We start from the raw sequence: 22,723 nt of genomic DNA on the forward strand, positions 1-22,723 counted from the left end.
ACACTCTCGTTTGTCAAATATTGTTTTTTTTTTCTTTTCTTTTACTTTGGGATAAAATACAATTGTCCAGTACAAGTATGAGACTGGAAAAGACCTGAAAGAATCTTCTGAATCTAAAGGGATTACAAAAGATCTCTGGAATGAATACATTCATTTCTTTACGTGAAATCTGATATTTAAAAAGGAAAACTCCAGTTCAAAAGAACGGAATAAATAAACACATACATACATGAATGAACTCTTAATATATGGCACAATACACTTAACCACATGACAAATACAGTAAAAAAAAAAAGTTCAATAAATACAAATGCATCATATCGACGGGCCAAGACAGGAGGCTCAAATAAACGTTTAGACACTGAACAGACACTGAACTGTTTGGTCCTGTTACAAAACTACTAGCACTGAGAGCAGAATAAAAATACTCCTTCATACAAACAACGAATGAGAAGAGATCGGTGGAATATACAGTACTATGAATTCAGTAGTAGAACACACTTACACTGGCAGTATACAAGACAACTAGAAGCCGAGTAACCACATCTGCAGTTGGTTATTCAACATCAGTCTCGCTCGTGTGGAAAAAGTGATTACCGCATTTACAAGGAATACGGCCGCAATTTCTGCGACCGAGTTGTGGTGTTGGTGTGCATCGTTCTTTACATGACTGCTTGAATTCAGACACTCCAGGGAGGCTCTTTGCACATGAACAGTGTCTTTCCGCTCCTGCCACGGCATCTCTGTTGGTTTCCAGTACGGATTATGAATAGGCCATTCAGATGTGCAAAAAAAAAAAAAAAAAAAAAAAGAAAAAGATTGTTTCTTGCTGCATAACCCAGTTTCACAGCTCACATCAGCCCTCTGACAGACAGCCAGACGTTTCAGCGCGACTCACAGTTCAAGCAATGCTGACCCACGCCAACACACAGTGACTGCAGCTATGCCAAGCGCACGCTGGGAAAGACGCTGAAAGCTCAATTTGTCCAACACACTTTCAGTCTAACCTGACTGTCCACAGATGCCCAAAAGCAACAGCTGTTTTCTTTCAATTGTACGCAAAAGGCTACTCGACAACAGTAGCCTTGACGCTCTGCCGTGAATCACACTCTTTTTTAGTCTTTTTCATCAAGGTCAATTCCCTTAGCAAACGCTATGAGTCCTGCAGTTTTTGGACGCTTTTCTGGGATCATTTTGAGACTTCCTGGATGAGTGGTTGCGGTGCGCTTGGAGACATTTTGGCAGACCGGCTACTCCCGGACATTAGAAAGGATGCCTCTCTTTATGGCTCGGCGAACTCATAGCAGCAACAAACTGTACAACAGCAGCTTTACAACTTCATTATGTCTTCATCACACAAACACACGTCTAATAAAACAGACGATTTATGGCATTTCAGAGAGCTCCACATCCTGCTAGTCTAATCTTCTTCACCACCTTGTGGCTACACGCCTCCACAAACCAACCTGAGCTTCAAGCAACCATCTGACCGTCTAGAGCTTTGGCCAACAAAATCCATTCATCAGTGAACGTGTGTGCCAAATTTGATGGGGTGTTTCTGATACGTTGCGTTCAGAGGACTGTGACCTTTGCCTTCAACTTTTGGAGGCATTTTGGAAGTTGCCGCTTATATTGCAAATTGTTCCATTCAATTTATCCAGCATAATTAATGCTTTTGTTGTCACTGTAAAGTTTGAAGTACTTTAGTCTCATGAGATGGTCCAATATATAGTGTTTTCATTATTGACAGAAATGTCTTTTCATATGTGAGATGTTAGATATTAGCCTAGGGTGGGACCATTGTGTCCCTGAGCAAGACACTTAACCCAGAGTGTCTCCAGGGGGACTGTCCCTGTAACTACTGATTGTAAGTTGCTCTGGATAAGGGCGTCTTATAAATAATGTCAATGTTAAAGCATTGAAAACAATAAATACACAGCATGATTGGAGTCAGAAAGGGAGGGATGGAGCAAATACCTTCACAGCATGAAAACAACTACAGCATCTAACAGTAATCATCTGTCACAGTTCCTCTGGTCTGGTTCAATCACTCATCTCCTCTAATGCCTCCTCCTCAATCTCCCTCCCTATCTCCTCAAGTTGCACTGTTTTCTTCTGCCCTTTTTTCTCTGTCATCTTTTCATCTTCCTTCTCTGCCTGTGCGTACCATGGTCTGGAGGCAGCACCATCACAGGTTCTCCCTCCTCTCCTGTATCCTCCCCTTCCAGCTCTGACTAATCCCCATCCCTGGGGTTGGCCCTCAGTAGGCCCTCCATCTTGCACCCCTCGTGTCTGATCTAACTCTTTAGCGCTGAGGCCTGGCATACGAACTGGGACTGTATTACCAAATTTGGAGTAGTCTACACAATAACGTCCGTCCTCTTCAGTCATTATAGAAACAAAGCGTCTTCCCCAAAGGATCTCCTCTGGGGTGTATGATGTGCGTGCCTGCATGGTGATCCCAGTTGTCTCCACAACCCCTGTGGGACAAATATATATTACTCACACACACTCTGACACCCACTTCAACTGATGACATGATATAAGCGAAAGCTGATGTGCAAAAAGTCTCATTCCTACCCTCAAGAATGACTATGATCTCCAGGTCTTCAGAAGGCAGGGACTGAGCAGAGACCTCGTAAAGAGGGCTGCCACGCTCGACTGTGTGGCTGACAATCAGTGGCGATACCAGGAAGATTCCATTGCTCCTGAGGGGGTTCTCAACCTGAATGTCCAGCTGGCAGACTGGGATCACCTCCCCTTCAGATGTGACTGTTCTTCGTATCACCTGAGACCACAGAGAAATAGATTTGTGAGTGCTACAAAAAAAAATTATCTTCTTCAAAACATCTTGCCAGTAGATCAAAAAAAGACATAAACCATTTTTACCTGTAACTGTATGGTAGCGGAGATGATCATGCTTTTTCTCAAGTCACCCACACGGAACATGAAAGTCGGCCGCCCGTTCCGAGGTGCTACTACAGCATTGCGTGAAAATATCAGCGTCTCGGCCCGGCGATTGGCCTGAGCCGTCTTCATGAAAACACAGCCCAGCATTACAGCATTGATAATCAAGCCAAGAATGTTCTGAATTATCAGCACAGTGATGGCAAGTGGACACTCCTCAGTCACCATCCGACCACCAAATCCAATGGTCACCTAAAAAAATGAGATTAGAGGAAATTTTATCCTAAATAGGACGATAACAAATTCTGCCAAACATCATCATGTTCAGCATATGAATCATACCTGAACCTCAATGGAGAACAAAAATGCCGAGGTGAAGGAGTGAATGGCAGTTACACAAGGAACGGGTTCATCCCCATTCGGGTCCCGAGGTTCTAGATCACCATGAGCAAAGGCCAGAAGCCACCACACCATAGCAAAAAGCATCCATGAGCAGAGGAATGCTGAGGTGAAGATCAGTAGAGAGTGCTGCCATTTCAGGTCCACCATAGTTGTGAAAACATCCTGCAGAAACCTTCCCTGAAAAGTCAAAGAGCTTAAATATTATTTCTTCTGTCAGTCTGTGTTGTGCCAAAAGAGTTTCGGAGTTAAAATATTATGTACTGTCAAAATGTTATGACTGTAATTTTTGTGTTTTTCTCATTCTATAGAAAAAAAAAACAAGATTTTCATTAACAATAAAGTGACTGCACACTTCCACAGTTCAGAGGAGCACGGTAAAACAGCGGGAAACAAAATATACCAACCTGTTCCCTTATATTCTTGTGAGCCACATTACAAGAGCCGCTTTTTGTGATGAAGCGGGCTCTCTGCGATTTGGATCGGAACCGGTTCGGCTGGGCAGCATCCTCCGCCAGGCGGGTCAGAAGGAATCCGTCCGGTAAAAGACCTTTTCGGGCCAACATCCTTGCAACTTCAAGTCTTCAGAGCTCAGGATACTTCAAACAGCACAAGAAAAACATTAACGGGACCAATATGAGTTTAAATCCGGCTGAAATAAAGTGGACGTGAACATAGGTGACCGTAGATGCTCATCCACCTCCCTCCTGGAGCCGAGCGAGCCTTGGCGAGACGTAAACCTGCGAAGAGAACTACACCTTATTTATTAAACTGCAGGGATTCATGAAGGAAGCTATTGTCGGAGTTTTGTTTTTTCTAATCCACACTCAAAATCTACCATGAACGCAGTCATTCAAAACGATGACGTATGTCCTTCATTGACCCTGCGTGTTTTCCCCTCAAACAAACCTTTCCACGTATAGAAAACGGACAGAAGCCGAATTCTGGCTTTTTGGGTGTTGCGACGTCGTACATCTTCACGCCGTGTGCTAGCTGTGAGCTAACTAGCTAACAGATACAGACGAGTGTAGTGTAAATATTGCAAATATTTTCCACCGCATAAAAAAACATTATTCAATATTAATTTACCTGAGGTAACACATTGACCAACGGGATGGATGAGCATCACTCAGAGACAGGAGGACAAATATATCCCACAATTCCTCCTGTTTTGTTCACTCGGTAGTTCCGGCTCTTTTCCTGATCCGGATCTTGCGACTCAGTTCAAGTACGAAGTGGCCACGGGCTTAATATTATCATATCACTCATTATCAAATCTCTCATACAGATTCCATTATACAACTTGATTATGTAGTCGTTTAAAAAAAGTAATCTATGTCAGGACACTATGCATTGTTCGTTGCTCAACGAAACGAACGGCTCGAAGACTCGTTTGGTGTCTTCTTCTTCTGTGGTGCGTTTGTGTAGGTAAAGTTCTCCTGAAGCAGAAGGAGGACCGTGTGATTTTTTTTGTGTTCCAAGTATTGCTGTGTTACTGCGGACGAGGGACAAATGTCCTCGGGAGCGAGTTAATCCCTTCTCCCCTCTTATATAACCGCTGTCAGCGTGTTTTAGGGACGTCAAGATAAAATGGCTGAACCGTGGAACCGAGGTAATGACACGTAGATGTGTCGTCGTGTGCGTTAATCACGCGACGTGTAGAGAGACGGACTGATGAAGATCGTCTAGGGGAGAGTGTAATTTGCTCGTTTTTTTGCTCCTCTGGCAGGACAGGCTCACGGCGCTGTAGATGACATGCTGGACGCGGAGAATAAGCTTTTGGCGGAGAACTTGGCGAGCAAAGTATCCAGATTAAAATCAGTACGCACTGTTCTCTTTTTAACTGTAGAACTGTTTTAAAGTACAACTATACTTCCACAGATACTGACTTGTTTTATTGTCTTTGTTCTAGCTGGCTTACGACATTGACAGAGAAGCTGAAGAACAAAATACTTACCTGGATGGCATGGTTCGTGTCTTTATTTCAATCATGTAGGGAAATTTTCCCGTTTGTGGATTAATCCTGAAAAGTGAAGTGAAGGGATTGTGAAACACTGCAGCACAGCACACAGTGACACAACAAAATGTGTCCTCTGCTTTAACCATCACCCTTGGTGAGCAGTGGGCAGCCAGGACAGGCACCCGGTGAGCAGCGTGTGGGGACTGTGCTTTGCTCAATGACACCTTGGCGGGCGGGGATTCGATTATGGGGCTGTTTGCTTAACCCCTAGGCCACCACTGCCTCAAAAAAGCCTAGTCGTAGACTAGAGAGAAGTTCTTAGTGAAGTTCTGTAGTGGCGTGATAATTACATTAATTTACATGGTAGTAAATGTTTTCTTTTCTCATTTGAAGGACTCTAATTTCTTGAGTGCTACAGGACTTCTTACTGGAAGTGTGAAGAGATTTTCCACAATGGTTCGCTCCGGCAGGGACAACCGGAAAATCCTCTGCTACGTCTCAGTGGGAGTTGTCTTTCTGTTTTTCTTGCTGTACTATCTCATTTGGAGGATCCAGAACTGAGAAACATCATTTCAATTTTTATGTTACGTATGTCTCAGTTTTATGAGAAGTAGCCTACATTCCAATAAAGGTTTGGATTGTTTTATGTTTGCATGCATGGGTCTGTTGACCATGCAACCGCAAAATCAAGACAATCACTTCTGAAAGCTTGTATGTTGTACTTTCACAGATTGCATTTTCCTCTCTATTTTCTTGAACTTTTTATTTTCTTTATTCATGTAATTCTGGCACAAATAATGTCAACACCTCACTTCTATCTTCTGTTCCTTAATTTAATAACCAAATGAGTAAAGATAAGTTCCAAATTATGGATATATGAATTTCAGTTTCTTCACACGCTTTTAAAAATGCATTTTTTAAGGCTGTATTTATTTAGTTTTTAACAGGCAGCTGGGTATGATGCATGCTTTATGTATTGTCCATGTGAGCATCTAATGATTAAATTTAAATTTAATGCAGTTTCTGAGAATGAATTTGATTTTTATTTTCTGCGAGATTTAATATTTCTACATTAACTGTGTATGTAATAAACTTATTTTTCATGATCTACTGAACTCGCTGACGTCACTCGCCGAGCGTCATCTCGTGTCACGTCGGCTTCTTTCGGTAATTTCCGCCCTGGCTCCTTCCTGTGACTTGATCCTACGAACATAAAGAGAGTCGGGAGCCATTTCTTTATTTTTTTATTATTTTAACATCGCGCCGCGCTGTGACGTGCGCCGGCCGGCGCGACATTAAATGCGCCGAGCGCGCGAGCGAGCGGCGCGACTCCGTCCCCTCCGTCGCCGGGACCGCGCGCTCCACATTCGGACGAATTCGGCAGGTTTCGGGAGGCGCCGCGCAAATGGACGAGTCTGAATCGGCGACGAAGGAGCTGGCGCTGCACGAGGCGCCCGGGGAGGAGGGGGAGGGCTCGGATACCGAGTCGGAGGCCGAAGGCACGACGATGACTGTGATGGGGCGAGCGGCCGGCATCGACATCGGAGCCGAGTCGCTGCCGAACCCAGACGAGGCAGAAAGCGCGTTTGCAGGAAAGTTTATGGGCGGATTCTGCACTGTGACGTTTACACGCCCGAGCTGACGAGACACTCGTGGTTTACACATGCAGCAGCAGGGGACGCTTCACGTCGCATTTCATGCCCAATTCCAAACAACAGACGTGTTTTACCTTATAAACTAGTTTCATGTCATTTTTGAAGAAAGTAAAATCGATGCTTGCCATTAGTTATGTCACGCATACTTTTAATGTGCTCTGTAAAAATGTGCAGCTGGACTAGACAAATGACATGACAAAAATTTTGTTTTTGCATTAATATCTATTAGGGGGTGTCGAGCGCTTTCTCCAGTGAGCGTGCGACTCCTGTAGGTGGCGCTGTACAACTGGGTGCTTTTTAATCACTGCCCGGCTTCTCGGGCAGAGTGAAGTCGCAGAAGGTTTTCAATATATAAAGTGTAACATTATATCGTGACAAGTTTCGTACCGTGAGGTCCTTGCCAATACACAAGCCTAATTTCTAGAATATTATAAGTAGTGCCCATCGACCGTTTAGATCAGATCACAAATTGATAAACTACCCACTTCCTATAGCAGCTAGATGGGTTCCAGAATCTCTACACGGTTTGCATTGATCATTGCTATCCCGTGGATCATGTCACAGATCAAGGTGACGATATTTAATTATTTTTTAATCCGCATTATCTTTCAACAGAGGTCACAACAGTTACAGTTGGGGACGTTCAGGGTGCAGAGGACAATGTGTTCACTACATCTGTTGCCACATCCGCCGCCATCCCTGAACATGTTCTTGTGAGTCACTTTTGTTCTGGGAATATCAGTTTTAAATGTTAAGATTATGTCCCACGTGTTTGTGTGTTTTGTCGTAGAGATTTGATCTTGAGAAACTGAAATTGAGTCTCGTATAATGCTACTCAGAGAGAGCTTTCTTTTCAGGTGTCAATCTACACTGGCATGAAGATCCTAAGCCAAGTGTCTAAAGGCGACAGTGAGAAAACCAAAGAGACCTTTCTTTTCCTTTCTTATACAGACGGGCAGGACGACCCTGCAGATAAGTGACAGTCTCAGTACCCAGAAGGCCACGTTGATAGTAGTGCACACAGATGGAAGCATAGTGGATGCGAGTGGACTGAAGGGGTCTCCTTCACCCGACAACCCAGGTTGGTTACTTATAATAAAAATCTTATTTTTATGATTTGACATACCCTTCGAGCCTGCATTGGCCATTAGATTTTTATTCTCAGTGCCTTATGAGACAATAATCCTTGTACTGTATGATTACCATATAATAACTTGCAATGAAAACACAGCCAGCATGATCATTTAACCTTTGAATATGTTTAAGGCAGCTTGCATATGCTGATATGTGCTCTTTTCCTGCCATCAAGTGCCACAGACACCTTCCACACCTATAGACCAGGGGCACGAGAAAGACAGCTCGAAGTATAACTGGGACCCCTCTGTGTATGACAGCGAGCTGCCTGTCCGCTGCAGAAACACCAGTGGCATACTGTGCAAAAGCCGCCTGGGCTCAGGTACGTGTCCGCCACCCGAGGGAGCCAAAACACCAAAGAACACATGCGCTCCAGCCTGCTCAGTCTTTTAATCAGCGAGCAATGAAGTGTATTCATATCAGTGAATTAATTTCATATACACAAGACAGCGTGCATCTGCGTCCTACTCAGAAGCTCTGGGCAGGAAACTGTGTAAGGAAATGGGACAATATCTTCAGAATGTGAAGGGGGAAAAATTATCTGAGAGGTTAGTTATAGCTCTAGACAACCAAATGACATAAAATGGCAAAAAAAGCAACAGATGACACCAAAAGAGAAAAAAATCAAGATGTATTGGGAAAATTATAAATAGTCACACATCAAAAAATGTAGTGAACCACCTCAAAATTTAACTCATTTTATTATGGCTTAACGGTTAAGAAAGTGGCCCCATAATCAGAAGGTTGCCGGTTCGAATCCCAAACCGCCAAGGTGCCACTGAGGTGTCACTGAGCAAAGCACCGTCCCCACACACTGCTCCCCGGGCACCTGTCATGGCTGCCCACTGCTCACCAAGGGTGATGGTTAAAAGCAGAGGACACATTTAGTTGTGTCACCGTGTGCTGTGCTGCAGTGTCTCTGAATGATAATTACTTCACATTCACTTTCACTATTCTGCAAATCGGGTTATTGGTTTTCACGTTTATCTCAGGGGGAAAAGGCCGATGCATAAAACATAACAGCAACTGGTACACACCCACCGAGTTTGAAGGCTTGTCAGGCCGGGCCAGCAGTAAAGACTGGAAGCGGAGTATTCGTTATGCCGGAAGACCCCTTCAGTGCCTCATACAGGTGTCTTTTTTTTTTTTTTCCCCTCAGTTCCAACCTATAAATGTTGTACTGTATGTACAGTCCAGTTTAGAACAGCAGTGAACATTAAATGAATATTTACTATTATAACATTTGTATTGATTAAATGATGAAATATGAAAACATACATGGATTGGTGAAAAACCCTTGATCATGGTGTATGTTGCCTAATAAATGGTGAAATGGTATTTGTTTGTGCCTTTGGATTCATTTAGGAGCGGATACTGAACCCCCATGCAGCGTCCTGTACATGTTCTGCTTGCTGTGACGATCTCTCAGTGGTGAGTTCAAATCAGCCTCTAACACTTACAGTAGCCTAGCGGTTAAGGAAGCGGCCCCGCAATCAGAAGGTTGCCGGTTCGAATCCCAATCCGCCAAGGTGCCACTGAGGTGCCACTGAGCATCTTGTTTACTACGATTCGTGTGCTTGTTTGTCATGCATAGCAGACTGGTGTGTAGGTAATGTTCAGGAGAGACGTGCGCCCTCAGACAAAGGCGGGCTCAGCTCATTGTAATTTCAGTCAGAGAGGAAGGAGAGGTTGAAGGAGAGGTTAAATGTAAGACACTGCTGTTTTCATGACATGTTACGTGTCCAGGATGATGAAGAACAACTTCATGCAGTATTAGTGTTACATTCATCTGCAAATAACAATATAATTGCAGAATCATCGAGACATTTCTAAAGAACCAGATTATTAGAAGATCACTGAAAGCCATACTGCGCAGTTAAATGTTTTCCTAGTAACTGTTAATGGTTTTTTTTAATTGATAGTTTGATGTTGAGATAATGATGAAGCTGGTCTCCCACTGGTCTCACCCAGTCAGTGAGAGTTGGTAACCAGACATCAAGCACAACAATAATCAGCACAGCTTGCCCCCAAGGCACCCTGCACCACCCAGTTTACCCATGAACAGAGGTGATGGGACTTGTGGCCTGGTGTCAGGAAAACAAATTCCCTAGGAACGCCCATAAAACCAGGGAGATGATCATCGACCCCAGGAAAAAGAAGTCACAGCACACTCCCATTCATATTGGGGAAGCTGAAGTGGAGAGAGTGAAAATCGTACATCAGCAAGGATCAGACATGTGCTCACACAACAACTCATCAACCGAGCATTGAACTTTCTGAGGAAGCAGAAGAAAATTGTCATAAAAATGGTGTCACCTGCTCCATCACAGTATGGCATGGCAACTTCATCTTCATGGGGCAGTGGTGGCCTAGTGGTTAAGGAAGTGGCCCCATAATCAGAAGGTTGCCGATCCGCCAAGGTGCCACTGAGCAGGGCACCGTCCCCACACACTGCTCCCTGGGCGCCTGTCATGGCTGCCCGCTGCTGACTCAGGGTGATGGGTTAAAAGCAGAGGACACATTTCACTTCATGACATGTGCACAGTACATCTTTGGAATAACCTCCCCCTTTCTGTAGGGTAATCAGGAAGCCCCGCAACATAATGACAATACACACCCTGTTCACTCCCACTCCCCTCAGGAAGATGCTACACAAGTGTAAAATCTGGCACAACAAGATTTTTTCATCAGGCAATCAGACTCTTGAACAAAATTAAAGATCAACTTAATCTGATCTACTCATATACTCATATTTGTAAGTTACTGTATGTCTTTAGGCACTATATGTTTACTATATGTTTATAAGAATGTTTTCTCTGAATGTGAGGGTGAGCAATAAAATTAAGAATTTAATTATATGGTTCTAACATGTATATGTGTCTAATGCGTATATGACAATAAACTTCTTAAATCTTATATTTTTACAATCGATTGCCCTATCATGAGGTCTTTCTTTTTCAGTGTGCCAAGGAAGGGGCATCGTTCAGCGCAGAGAGCATCAATATGGTAATTTGAATAACCGTGCAAAATGAACCTTTTATGACGAGGTTTATGTACTTCATATGTACAGAGGTGCCTCCTGATTAGTAAGAGTGAAGCATACAAATCCCTTTGTTTCCCTTGTTTAAAAGTTCAAACCAAAGTTGCAATTGATGCATCATGTAAACAAATGACTTTGAAATTACAAAGGGTTTTTTATTTATTTTGAACAAAGAATTAAAATGATATTTCCTGCTTAAAACCATTTAAAACTAAAAAACAATCGCTTCCGATTCTCATCCACATTTCTTCCAGACAGGCCCTGTGAGATTATTTGTCCCGTACAAGAGACGCAAGAAAGAGACAGAGTGTCCTACCACACTGGAAAAAAAAAATATTCAGCCTGCCAAAAATATCACCCTTACACCAGGAACAACTTGTAAGTCTCACCGGTCTACTTCACTACCCTAATTTAAAGTTTTTTAGTTTTTTTTTTTTTTTTAAATCTGTGTTAAGGACAAACTTCATTTTTGCTTATTTGGCTAAATACTGTTCTCTTTCCTCACTAAGGGAACCCGATCATTAGAAAAAGCTTTTATGCAAGCAACTTCCACAATAGAGATTATGCTAAGCACTGCACCACACTAACTTTTTCTCTTCATTTTTTCCACACATACAAAGTCATTTTCTTGGTCGACCAAAGAAAAATTTTGATTACTGTGTGTCCTGCATAAAACTACTGCGGCTCAGTTGAGCTTTAATGCCATGTACATTAAAACATACACTACAGAAGAAATAACACGTTCCAGAACACAACGATACTGATGGTATTGACAGAACACAAACAGGACAGCGGCAGAAATATACAATACAGGGAGTGCAGAATTATTAGGCAAGTTGTATTTTTGAGGAATAATTGTATTATTGAACAACAACCATGTTCTCAATGAACCCAAAAAACTCATTAATATCAAAGCTGAATGTTTTTGGAAGTAGTTTTTAGTTTGTTTTTAGCTATTTTAGGGGGATATCTGTATGTGAAGGTGAATAATTATTAGGCAACTTAACCAAAAACAAATATATACCCATTTCAATTATTTATTTTTAATAGTGAAACCAATATAACATCTCCACATTCACAAATATACATTTCTGACATTCAAAAACAAAACAAAAACAAATCAGCGACCAATATAGCCACCTTTCTTTGCAAGGACACTCAAAAGCCTGCCATCCATGGATTCTGTCAGTGTTTTGATCTGTTCACCATCAACATTGCGTGCAGCAGCAACCACAGCCTCCCAGACACTGTTCAGAGAGGTGTACTGTTTTCCCTCCTTGTAAATCTCACATTTGATGATGGACCACAGGTTCTCAATGGTGTTCAGATCAGGTGAACAAGGAGGCCATGTCATTAGTTTTTCTTCTTTTATACCCTTTCTTGCCAGCCACGCTGTGGAGTACTTGGACGCGTGTGATGGAGCATTGTCCTGCATGAAAATTATGTTTTTCTTGAAGGATGCAGACTTCTTCCTGTACCACTACTTGAAGAAGGTGTCTTCCAGAAACTGGCAGTGGGACTGGGAGTTGAGCTTGACTCCATCCTCAACTCGAAAAGGCCCCACAAGCTCACCTTTGATGATACCAGCCCAAACCAGTACTCCACCTCCACCTTGCTGGCGTCTGAGTCCGACTGGAGCTCTCTGCCCTTTACCAATCCAGCCACGGGCCCATCCATCTGGCCCATCAAGACTCACTCTCATTTCATCAGTCCATAAAACCTTAGAAAAATCAGTCTTGAGATATTTCTTGGCCCAGTCTTGACGTTTCAGCTTGTGTGTCTCGTTCAGTGGTGGTCGTCTTTCAGCCTTTCTTACCTTGGCCGTGTCTCTGAGTATTGCACACCTTGTGCTTTTGGGCACTCCAGTGATGTTGCAGCTCTGAAATATGGCCAAACTGGTGGCAAGTGGCATCTTGGCAGCTGCACGCTTGACTTTTCTCAGTTCATGGGCAGTTATTTTGCGCCTTGGTTTTTCCACACGCTTCTTGCGACCCTGTTGACTATTTTGAATGAAACGCTTGATTGTTCGATGATCTCGCTTCAGAAGCTTTGCAATTTTAAGAGTGCTGCATCCCTCTGCAAGATATCTCACTATTTTTGACTTTTCTGAGCCTGTTAAGTCCTTCTTTTGACCCATTTTGCCAAAGGAAGGGAAGTTGCCTAATAATTATGCACACCTGATATAGGGTGTTGATGTCATTAGACCACACCCCTTCTCATTACAGAGACACATCACCTAATATGCTTAATTGGTAGTAGGCTTTCGAGCTTGGAGTAAGACAACATGCATGAAGAGGATGATGTGGACAAAATACTAATTTGCCTAATAATTCTGCACTCCCTGTATATATGTGGGGCAGTGGTGGCCTAGTGGGTGAGGAAGCAGCCCCGTAATCAGAAGGTTGCAGGTTCAAGCCGCAAAGGTGCCACTGAGCAAAGCACCGTCCCCACACACTGCTCCCCGAGCGCCTGTCATGGCTGCACACTGCAGAGGACACATTTCACTATGTGCACTGTGTGCTGTGCTGTGTCACATGTGACAACCAATCACTTTCACTTCACTTTAATTTTTTAAAATATAAGTAGAATATAATAATTTCAATTCTGACTTCTGAACAGTTCTGACTTCTAAAATCTAGTTTTGGTTTTGGAGGTGAATGCAGGATTTTACAGATAATAGGGGCTTAGACTATCCGTCCAGATTTGACACTGCCTGCAGGCTTTTAAGAATTCAAGTGAGTGGGGAAGAGACAGGTTGTTGTATGGTAATTGTCTTTTAGTGGGGATTTAATGCCGCCATCGCCTGCCTTGCCTAATGATGCTCAAATGTATCTGTTTTTCAGCTGCAAATTCAGACCCATAAATGAATTGGTCTATTTATCTTGTTTATCTGTTTATATTAGTAGTTCTCCAACTTTTATATCATAGTGCATCAGTGTTAGTTGTTTATTGCAAATTGAGTCAGATCTGTTTCACATTTCATTTTTTTCAAGGGTAAATGTCTACATTAAAGGATATTTGTAATGTAAAGTCTTTTTTTGGCTTGTGAGCGTGACATGCTGTCACATGATGGAGATTGTGTGGTGGTGTTGACTCATACGTTTTTCCATTCACGGCTCTATTAAAAACAGAGATTATCGTGTTAAAAGCAGGATATATGGGTGCTGCGAAGTCCCTTGAATTGTAATGGATGTGTTTGATATGCGGGGGGGATTGTGGCCTGTAAATGAAACAATGACACATTCATGTGTCAACAAAATGAATTCATAACCAGCATCATTCAGCGCTGGTTACTTTTCAAAGTGACCTGAAAGTCACAAGTCATATCAATATGAGAATAACTTAAGCAATAATGTATGACTGTGTGTTTATTGCCTCCCTGTCAGTCACCGTCTCACCATCGGGACAGATCACTACTTCAGGGACGCTGACCTTCGATCGGACAACCACAGGTGACACAGCAGCCATCATGTCTGAGAGCCCTGCGCCGGCAGATGTCTTCACCAGCACTGCTGGTACGTCCCTCAAGCTGCCAGCCTGTCTACCGGCGCTTCTTATTTAGCAGAGGAAGATAGTCTGTGTGTATGTGTGTTTTTCCGAATTGAAGGAGCCCGACTCTGCGTAATAGGCTACGGTTTGGCCTTTGTCAGTGGGATCTGAGTGTCTATTAGTCATGTTGTCTGTAGTGAGGAATGTCCAAACTAATTCTGCTTGGTGATTGGGCAATGGGTCAGTCTAAATGGTCTTCCTCTCCTCTATATCTCTCTCTAACGAGCTCCCAGGGGATCGCTCCGCAAATAGGAACCTCCATCCAAGGCAAGCTACTGCTAGAAGTCCCAGAGCTGTGAATGTTAAGCAGCTATTTGTCCTGTTTTTTTTTTTTTTTATTAGGAGAGGATCCGTGATTCAGTGTGGATGGCTTCAGGCTGCATTTCTTTCCTGTTAACTGGGCAATGTGGTCTGAGAAAGAAACTGCATACATTTAATATCATGATAATGTTTATGCAATAATACATTATACTATGGACTTTGCGCTGAGCACCAAATATGCTTATAATACATTATTATGCTATAATACATTTTTTTGCCGAAATCATGAGTATTTTTCATAATATTCTGTGATCAGTAAAGTGACTCAAAATGAGCTATATTACAATATCTATGTTGTACAAAGTGGTAGCAATTTAAAACCCACTATTGTAATAACAGTAGCAGGAACTGGAGACTAGTCCCACTTTCCTTACAGTCTTTATGCCAAGTTTACTGCTAAAGTGTCAACGGCCGCGGTGGAGGGTTAATTAAAAATCGTGTAAATTGAAATTGTGTTCTGTGTCATGACAGTGTGCCAATTTCTTGAAATTGTTATGAAACCAGGAGAATGACACAGTGGCATAAATATATATATATATATAGATATATTTGGCTTCTCACAGCTGTTCCACACGCCCCAAAGCAACTGGCATTCAAGGACGCCGGGAACCACTTCTGCCAGATGTAATTGTCCTAATTTACAGTCCTGTTCCAGTGTGCCCTGTTCCGTAGTCCCACTCCTTCATCCAATCCCTCCCGTCCTCATCCCCACTCCGCTGCCTGAAAATTCCGCAAACAATTACGCCGCCTGACAGAGATGAATGCAGGGGGCACTTTCACACACTAGCGGCCCTCCGTGGCACTCGTGCCGCGTCCCACGTTAGCTGGTGAGTGACGTGAGAGGATCTGCCCTCTGTAGGGTGTGTTTTAGAAGGCATTGTGGCAGGGAAGCCTCTGATTGGGTTGTGTTTTGGCAGCTCTCTCCGAACGCCATGCATGAGCTTGGAATACGTCCACCGTACTTAAAAAAGAGCAAAGCACAGCTTTTTGGTTTGTTTGTTTGTTTTTGCATTTGTCTTCATCCTCTCGGCTTTGTAATTCATTGTCTTTGAAGATAACATTGCCACAGGGCCATTGATCCTGTTTTCCAGAAAATGGCTTAGTAAGTGGAGGTCCTTGGGGGGATTACTTAGATCAAGAAGACATCTCTCTGCCCCTCTTAACTCAAATGCTATCTCTCTATGTGTGTGTGTGTGTGTGCGTGTGTGTGTGTGTGTTGAGTGCAGATTATGAGGCTAAACACAGCACTTGACATAAACTGATTTCAGAAGAGGGTTTAACACAGCTGGAGGAAAAGGTGAATGACATTGGCACCAAGTTTATTATAGGCCGTTTTATACAATTAGAGATTTTATACAAGTGACATGTCAAAATAAACATAAACATAATTTTCATAATGTACAGGGCATTTGTGGGCATGTGAGATAAATGTGAGAGCTGGGCATGTTTTTTTATTTAAGTGCACATTATTAGCATGGTTGTTTAAAGCAGTCCTTAGTGAATGTGAGCAGTGTAAAAATTCTAATTTGTAAAAATATATGTTATTGATATTATTTATATGAAATTTATGGAGGCTGTATTGCCTTGAAATACCCCTGCCTACAGTTCTCCTCAGAAAATGAAAAGACAAACGCTGCCTCCTGCCCGTCATGCTGAATTCATTAACAAGTTCTCTACTCAAGTAGTCAACTAAGATGTTGTTGTCATTGCAACCATCTATACAGTGCATGGCGATGCAAGATGTTGCTATGCAAAAACAGCACAAGACAACTCAGAACTGTAGTATTGCACGGGATATGCAGACAACACAAAAACTAAAACACATAGCATCACAGTTTTGTGTGCATAAAGGCTTGATCCAACATGCCTTGGAACCTTCTTCCTTAAGGTAAGAAGGTGAAGAGCGCGAGACTGGTGGTAGGATCCTTCCACCATTTTAAGAACTAAACTGAAGTGATGGGTTCACTTTTTACATAGTTCTACAATTTCTGCTGCTTTAACAACATCTCTTCTACATTTACATTTATGGCATTTATCAGACACCCTTATCCAGAGCGACTTACAATCAGTAGTTACAGGGACAGTCCCCTCTGGAGACACTCAGGGTTAAGTGTCTTGCTCAGGGACACAATGATAGTAAGTGGGATTTGAACCTGGGTCTTCTGGTTCATGGTCGAGTGTGTTACCCACTAGGCTACTACCACTTTCTCTTCTGAAGGCTAAAATAATTCAATGTAGGGTGCTGCTGGTTCATTCAAGAATTATGAGTAATTGTTGTTAAATGTGATAACCTTGTGTGACCTGGAGAAATAAGAATTAACGATATACTAACAACTGCTTGTGACAATGACACTGATAAATGATTGAATAAGCAATGTGTGCAATAAGATGCTCTGGCATCTATGACCCTACTGTGGATTAAGTTGTTACTTAAAATGAGTGAGTGCATGCAATAATGCAGTAACTGCTATAAACAGTAAACAGAGAATGATCCACGCTGTATTGAATTTCATGTGAAATTAATGTTATTATTGCTATTCCTGTGAGTCCCCTTGAACCCATGAACTGCTTTTTATCTTGAACATATTAAGGGGAATCGTGTGGCACACAGTAAAGGCACCGTAGGGAAATCGCTTCGTGTAAACGTGAACATAAATCTGCCCCGCATGTCACTTTTCTGCACTGAGCTGCCACTAAAGTAATTGAGATAGAGCTACGACTTCACATTCCTTGGCTTCTCAGGCAGGCTTTTTGTCTTTTCATGATTTTTTCAGTTTTTTTATTAGGTGAAGGTTTAAGGTGAGCTGATGTTTTCTGGTTTCCTTTGACCAGCTTCTGTACCTTTTTATTATTTTATTATTTCTTGCTTTGACATTTTGAGTGTTCTGCCCTACATTTTATTCCTGTTCTTTCTTTTCGGGGGAAAAAGTGAGTTGGCAGGATTTAGGCCAGGGTTAAAAGGAATTCAGTTCTGGAACACGAAATAAGTATAATAATTGTAAATTTTTCCTGCAGTTTTGACCACTCTTCCCGCACTGGCCATGGCCCCCCAGCCGGTACAGACCAAAGCCGCCTCCCCTGGCTTGTCTGGGGGGCTGGAGATGGGGGAGCAGCGTACCTGGCTTTACCTGGAGGAGCTGGCCAACACCCTCCTGAGCTCCGTGCAGCAGCTGAAGGCGGTGATCGAGCAAGCCAAGCAGAGCAGCCAGGCCAATCAGGAGGCTCACAGCACGAGAAAGGACGTGAGTCGCAACAAAAAGTCCTCTCGTAGCAACATCTATGCCATTATCATAATTTTTTAGCTTCCATGAGTCACTCAGCAGTCATGTAGGCTGCAGATGCTTCCAGCCAGCGAAACAAAGTAAATTATGTGGAAATATGTTAGATAAATCGTAAACTCCTGGAAATTCAATCGCAATATTTGACTGGAGGTATAATGCAGCTCCTCCAGTTTCATCTTTTGGAGAGAAGATGAAGATGACTGTGCTTTACTGCAGGGCTTTCTCAGCTCTGTAATTGTCTGACTTGTGTTGCGCAGTGGGACTGCATGTGCCTCTGCCATGCGTCTCTGTCCTTCACCACACGTCTTCCCTCCCTCCCTCTCTCCCTCCGCAGCCGTTCCAGAATCAGCTCTCATTCCAGAACACGGATGACCCAGAAGGGAAGACCACTGAGATCATTATTAAGGCAAGTGGAAGGCTGCGGATCCTCTCCCCGGTGGTCTCGCATTAATCAGCCTTCGTCAGCTCCCGTGGGCCTTTACGCGTACCGAGTGTCCTCTCAGATGCCACCCGCCTCTTGCTCGCAGCCCTAGTCTATGAACCGCACCTCCCCCGGAGCACATAGCTGTCAGCGTTGAGTTGTCAGGCTCCACACACTCGCACCCGGGGCTGCCTGCCAGCTTTGATGCGTTTACTTGGAAGTGTAAAAACCAAACGGCAAAGTGCACCCGATGGGTCTTTTTGCACATCGGCCCTCCTGGAGGCTTTTTTTTTGTTTTGTTTGTTCTAGAAATCAATAAGATGTCGGAAGGTTTTAATTCCATCATGTTCGACATCCCTGCTGAGGGAGCCAGTTTGGCCTGAGCAGGAGTTCAGGTTCTGAAGCTGAAATACTGTAGCAGCATGTGGTACTCGAGCACAAAGCACGCCAATCTCATTCCCACTTAGGAAGCACTGGAGGCAAATGTGTGTGAGTTAGGGAGAAGGCACTGTGGAACTATACTCGATTATTGTACACCGATCGGCCACAACAACAATAACAGGGTCCAAAATAAGAGCAGTGTGGTCTAGTCTGGGCTCTTCATAATGCAAATGCCAGATAGCTTGGCACAGCCTGGCACACATAAACGTGCCAATCAACATAGAGGCACTTTGTTCTATTATGACTGGAAATGTTGAACCTTTTTCAAGAAAATAACATTTAGTCTTGAATCTAAATGAGTAAATGATAGAATGAATGAATGCCTCTTGCCTGTTTCTGTGTGGGTGTCTTTCAGGTACTTCAGTGCAGGGTTATTAGTTTTAATATTGCACAAAGTAGTGTTCTATTCTACTGGAGCTCAAGGTCGTGAGTTATTATGTGGGCGCTGATCTGGGTTATTTAAATCATCGACTTTTTTTTTGTTCACTTAACCACTCAGCAGAATAGGAAAGTCGGTCCGTTTTTTTAAAAATCTATATTGGAGTTATTAAACCATCTCCCTTCTCTCTCTTGCAGCAAATGTGTGTGAACTGTGGACGTGAAGCCATTAGCGAGTGCAACGGGTGCCACAAAGTCAACTACTGCTCTGCCTTTTGTCAGAGAAAGGTGTGAGCGAATGTGTTCTTACTCAATATATTTTGGTCCAAGTGAAAAGGCAAAAAATTGAGTTTTAAATGTAGGTTTATAAAAAAAAAAAAACAGTAGGGCAAAATGCTTTTAGACTTCACTCCCTCACCTTCACTGTGACCTCGCTCGCCCAGCATGTACACCATTGGGTGTAGTCAATTTATCAGAGGTGTAATTTACTTCAGACAAGGCTTTTAATGTTGCAGCTGAAGGACCTGGATCATGGCAGCGGTGCAGCACCAGCAGACCAAACTTCTTCTACTTGAACTAATTTGAAAGTTTTGGGGAAGGGGCATCATGGAAATTGTATTGAACAGAAAGTATTGCCTAGTAACAGACAGGGGTCTTGTGTGTGCGGTATTGGGGGTTAACCTCGCTGTCTAGAGGCACGGTGAGGTCAGGATAACAAGATCATATCAGCCATGACATTATTCATGCATAATAAACGGAGACAAGAAGCACTACAGACAGCTCCTCTTCTATGTGGTAAAAATGTACTTGAACATGTGTGTTAAGGGGGAACACTCACTAAGAAACCTGCACACAACAACAAACCGAACTGTTAAGCAAAACCTCAAGGGAAATTTTCATGGCCACTGCTCCCTCAGCATCTTTAGAATTGCTGGGGTGGTGTGGCATTCCAGGCATTACATGCAATAAGCTTGGATTATGTACAGCGCTAACTCCTGAACCCTCTGCCTTTAGGACTGGAAGGAACACCAGCACAGCTGCTGTCAGTCCAGTGCTACAGGCCCTGTCCAGGAGGTGATGCAGACCCAAGCAGTGACCCAAGATTTAGAGATCGAGAAAGTGACGATATAGAATGTTCATATGCAAGTGAATGTTTACATTGTTTACTGGTGTATTTGCTTTCATGCCCTAAGAGTTGGTGGGTCGATATTGAATTGTTTAGTGAAGTACAGCTTGTTATGAAGAATGATTGCACTGAATGACCCTCAAAATGATGAATAGGCTTATTTTACAGCCTTCTGCTCTCCGTTTCAGTTTCATTAAATACAGTCTGACTGAAATGCATATTGTACAGATCATGTTTGTTTCCTCCGGATTTGTGTTACAAGTATTTATGTATTTATGACACTTCCTCCAGTAATAAATTCTCTGCTGGTCTGTCTCTGATGAGCAGAAGACACATGAAGGAGGGAGGACTGTGACTTATGGGAAATTCTCTGGTGCCTGTTATTTAATGGATGTTGACAATCGTGGAGATTAGCCTGGTTTTTCTCACTGATCGCTGTAAACTGCCATACAGCTGTTCTGATTTCATTTAATCCAGGTCCCATGACCTCTAAAACTGGGTTTCGTGGCTTAAACTGTCAGGTGACAGTGGTGCAGGTGCAGCCTGGCCTGGGTCATGTCCATTTCCTGCCCAAAATCTATCCCCACCCACAGATATATTTAATTTGCTAATGATATCACAGTTAGTTCCAGGCTTGACAGGCATTCTTTTTCATAACTCACTCATAGGACTTTTATTTTTTTGTTATTTACGAGTACCAAACCGAAGCGACAATCATCTGCTTCATACCTGACTGTTATTTAGCAACCAGGCAAATGGCTGAGTCACAGATGAAGTTATTCTTCATCTTCGCAGTCAGGAGCGGTGTAATAACAGTTATGTGCTCAGTTGATATCTGTACAAAAGACCAGTCACTGTAGCCCTCCGCTTTCTTTATTGCTTATACAAGGAACTAATGCAAAATGAATCATGCAGGCAAGCCACTTGATTTATGTGTATTTATGTTTTTAGCTTTGCAGCAGCAATCGAAGAATGGCTGTCTTACATCGCAACATGAGTGCATACTTCACTCCCAGCTCTTACTGTATCGTCCTTTTAAAGGTCACAGGGGAAATAAAAAGCAGCCTAATTATTGCGTGTCTGACTGGAGGGCCACTGCAGGGAGGAGACCTGAGAGACTGCAGACGGGGCCCGGCTCTGGAGCGGAAGGGGGGAAGAGGATCGTTCTGGGGCCGAAGCATCTATCCCCCCTCTCATTAAAAGAGGCTGCAGCCATGGCCTGCTCACATTGTGATGGGGCACTTGTCACATGGGAGCAGCCAAGGTCACTGAAGTGCTGCTGTTGGATTATTTTTTTCTACAATCTGCATTGCACGGTTTATTCCATTAACAATGAGCGCTCACTGAAGTTTTATTATTTTAATAACCAAGACGTGGGAACTTTAAAATCTGCCTGCGAGGCTATGAGTGATATCTGGGCTGCAGTGAGATGACTGCTTCAGATGCCTCGCAGACGGAAACAATTCTTTCAGGCTGCCTGCTCAGATCTGCCTCTGGGTGATTTGTGAGACGACTACAATTTTCACTTCTCTGTTTTGATCGTGTCTCGCTCCCCTCAAGGTCAGTCTGTTGAAATTGATGTCATAACCCGTCTCATTACAACCATCAGAGCTCAGGAAAGAACAGAAAATACAGCCATAATGAAGGTACATCTAGCAAAAGAAACAAGAAATAACCTGATGCAACCATGTGCTGTTCAATTATTCATGTCATGTGCCTGAATGCCGCACTGAAATCCCCGAGTCACCAATTAACAACACATTCTGCAACAAACGTTGGTCAAGCAAACAGAAAAGCTCCGATATTTTGCTTTGTGTTCTGGGCTTTTGTGCTGGAGCTTCTATTCTGTTGAGTATTTTTGTATTCCTGTCACTTGCCTTTGGCTGGGATACCAACGGAGCTTCTGCGCCTTCTGTCCAGCAGACAGATAAGTCACAACCAAAGCAACTTGCACAGAAACCTGTTGAGACGTGACATTTCAAGCCACACTGTTTTGTTCCCAGCGGAGCTGGACATCACTCCACTTTGAAATGACAGCATTTGATCCATGTGTGCCTGCAGGTGCTCTTGTTGAGTGACTTCACTGCAGAACGGGGCCAGTTTGTCCCCAA

General features: G+C 43.1%; 3 protein-coding genes across 15 annotated transcripts; 2 read left to right on the forward strand and 1 right to left on the reverse strand.

The window, feature by feature from the left end:
* Positions 1 to 9: 9 nt before the first annotated feature.
* kcnj11l (potassium inwardly rectifying channel subfamily J member 11, like) lies at positions 10 to 5,442 on the reverse strand. Of its 8 annotated transcripts, none has more exons than XM_028957786.1 (7): positions 5,416 to 5,442; positions 5,264 to 5,329; positions 3,714 to 4,046; positions 3,250 to 3,486; positions 2,890 to 3,159; positions 2,581 to 2,788; positions 10 to 2,480 (listed from the first exon to the last, which is right to left on the reverse strand). In XM_028957786.1, the coding sequence occupies exons 3-7, from the start codon at positions 3,870 to 3,872 to the stop codon at positions 2,044 to 2,046; spliced, it is 1,311 nt and encodes a 436-aa protein (XP_028813619.1). In that variant the 5' UTR covers positions 3,873 to 4,046; positions 5,264 to 5,329; positions 5,416 to 5,442; the 3' UTR covers positions 10 to 2,043. The 8 variants fall into 8 exon arrangements, with proteins under 8 accessions (XP_028813619.1, XP_028813617.1, XP_028813620.1 ...); XM_028957784.1 differs by adding an exon at positions 4,216 to 4,314 and having other exon boundaries at positions 4,396 to 5,429; XM_028957787.1 differs by having other exon boundaries at positions 3,714 to 3,905; positions 4,396 to 5,430.
* On the forward strand, positions 4,503 to 6,374 carry bet1l (Bet1 golgi vesicular membrane trafficking protein-like). Of its 5 annotated transcripts, none has more exons than XM_028957793.1 (5): positions 4,578 to 4,734; positions 4,872 to 4,918; positions 5,036 to 5,127; positions 5,219 to 5,275; positions 5,660 to 6,374. In XM_028957793.1, exons 2-5 carry the CDS (start codon positions 4,897 to 4,899, stop codon positions 5,825 to 5,827), a joined length of 339 nt encoding a protein of 112 aa, XP_028813626.1. In that variant the 5' UTR covers positions 4,578 to 4,734; positions 4,872 to 4,896; the 3' UTR covers positions 5,828 to 6,374. The 5 variants fall into 5 exon arrangements, with proteins under 5 accessions (XP_028813622.1, XP_028813626.1, XP_028813624.1 ...); XM_028957791.1 differs by having other exon boundaries at positions 4,578 to 4,730; XM_028957792.1 differs by having other exon boundaries at positions 4,579 to 4,720.
* Positions 6,375 to 6,441: 67 nt separating this feature from the next.
* deaf1 (DEAF1 transcription factor) lies at positions 6,442 to 20,826 on the forward strand. 2 transcript variants are annotated; one of them, XM_028957777.1, is made up of 13 exons: positions 6,442 to 6,858; positions 7,537 to 7,634; positions 7,873 to 8,002; positions 8,231 to 8,377; positions 9,048 to 9,187; positions 9,421 to 9,486; positions 11,017 to 11,061; positions 11,350 to 11,473; positions 14,482 to 14,610; positions 17,981 to 18,207; positions 18,581 to 18,652; positions 19,685 to 19,774; positions 20,501 to 20,826. In XM_028957777.1, exons 1-13 carry the CDS (start codon positions 6,672 to 6,674, stop codon positions 20,615 to 20,617), a joined length of 1,572 nt encoding a protein of 523 aa, XP_028813610.1. In that variant the 5' UTR covers positions 6,442 to 6,671; the 3' UTR covers positions 20,618 to 20,826. The 2 variants fall into 2 exon arrangements, with proteins under 2 accessions (XP_028813610.1, XP_028813612.1); XM_028957779.1 differs by lacking the exon at positions 19,685 to 19,774.
* The last annotated feature ends 1,897 nt before the right edge of the window (positions 20,827 to 22,723 follow it).

Source organism: Denticeps clupeoides, chromosome 17, assembly GCF_900700375.1.
Source record: "Denticeps clupeoides chromosome 17, fDenClu1.1, whole genome shotgun sequence".
Taxonomy (NCBI): Eukaryota; Metazoa; Chordata; class Actinopteri; order Clupeiformes; family Denticipitidae; genus Denticeps; species Denticeps clupeoides.

Coding starts and splice junctions, on each gene's coding strand:
- bet1l (XM_028957789.1), top strand. CDS start 4,642: ATGTCAGGACACTATGCATTGTTCGTTGCTCAACGAAACGAACGGCTC. Junction 4,721..5,035: donor TGGTGTCTTCTTCTTCTGTG/GTGCGTTTGTGT, acceptor CTCCTCTGGCAG/GACAGGCTCACGGCGCTGTA. Junction 5,128..5,218: donor AAGTATCCAGATTAAAATCA/GTACGCACTGTT, acceptor TCTTTGTTCTAG/CTGGCTTACGACATTGACAG.
- kcnj11l (XM_028957786.1), bottom strand. CDS start 3,872: ATGTTGGCCCGAAAAGGTCTTTTACCGGACGGATTCCTTCTGACCCGC. Junction 3,160..3,249: donor TGTTCTCCATTGAGGTTCAG/GTATGATTCATA, acceptor TCATTTTTTTAG/GTGACCATTGGATTTGGTGG. Junction 2,789..2,889: donor CCGCTACCATACAGTTACAG/GTAAAAATGGTT, acceptor CTGTGGTCTCAG/GTGATACGAAGAACAGTCAC.
- deaf1 (XM_028957777.1), top strand. CDS start 6,672: ATGGACGAGTCTGAATCGGCGACGAAGGAGCTGGCGCTGCACGAGGCG. Junction 8,003..8,230: donor TCCTTCACCCGACAACCCAG/GTTGGTTACTTA, acceptor CCTGCCATCAAG/TGCCACAGACACCTTCCACA. Junction 11,474..14,481: donor CCTTACACCAGGAACAACTT/GTAAGTCTCACC, acceptor CCTCCCTGTCAG/TCACCGTCTCACCATCGGGA.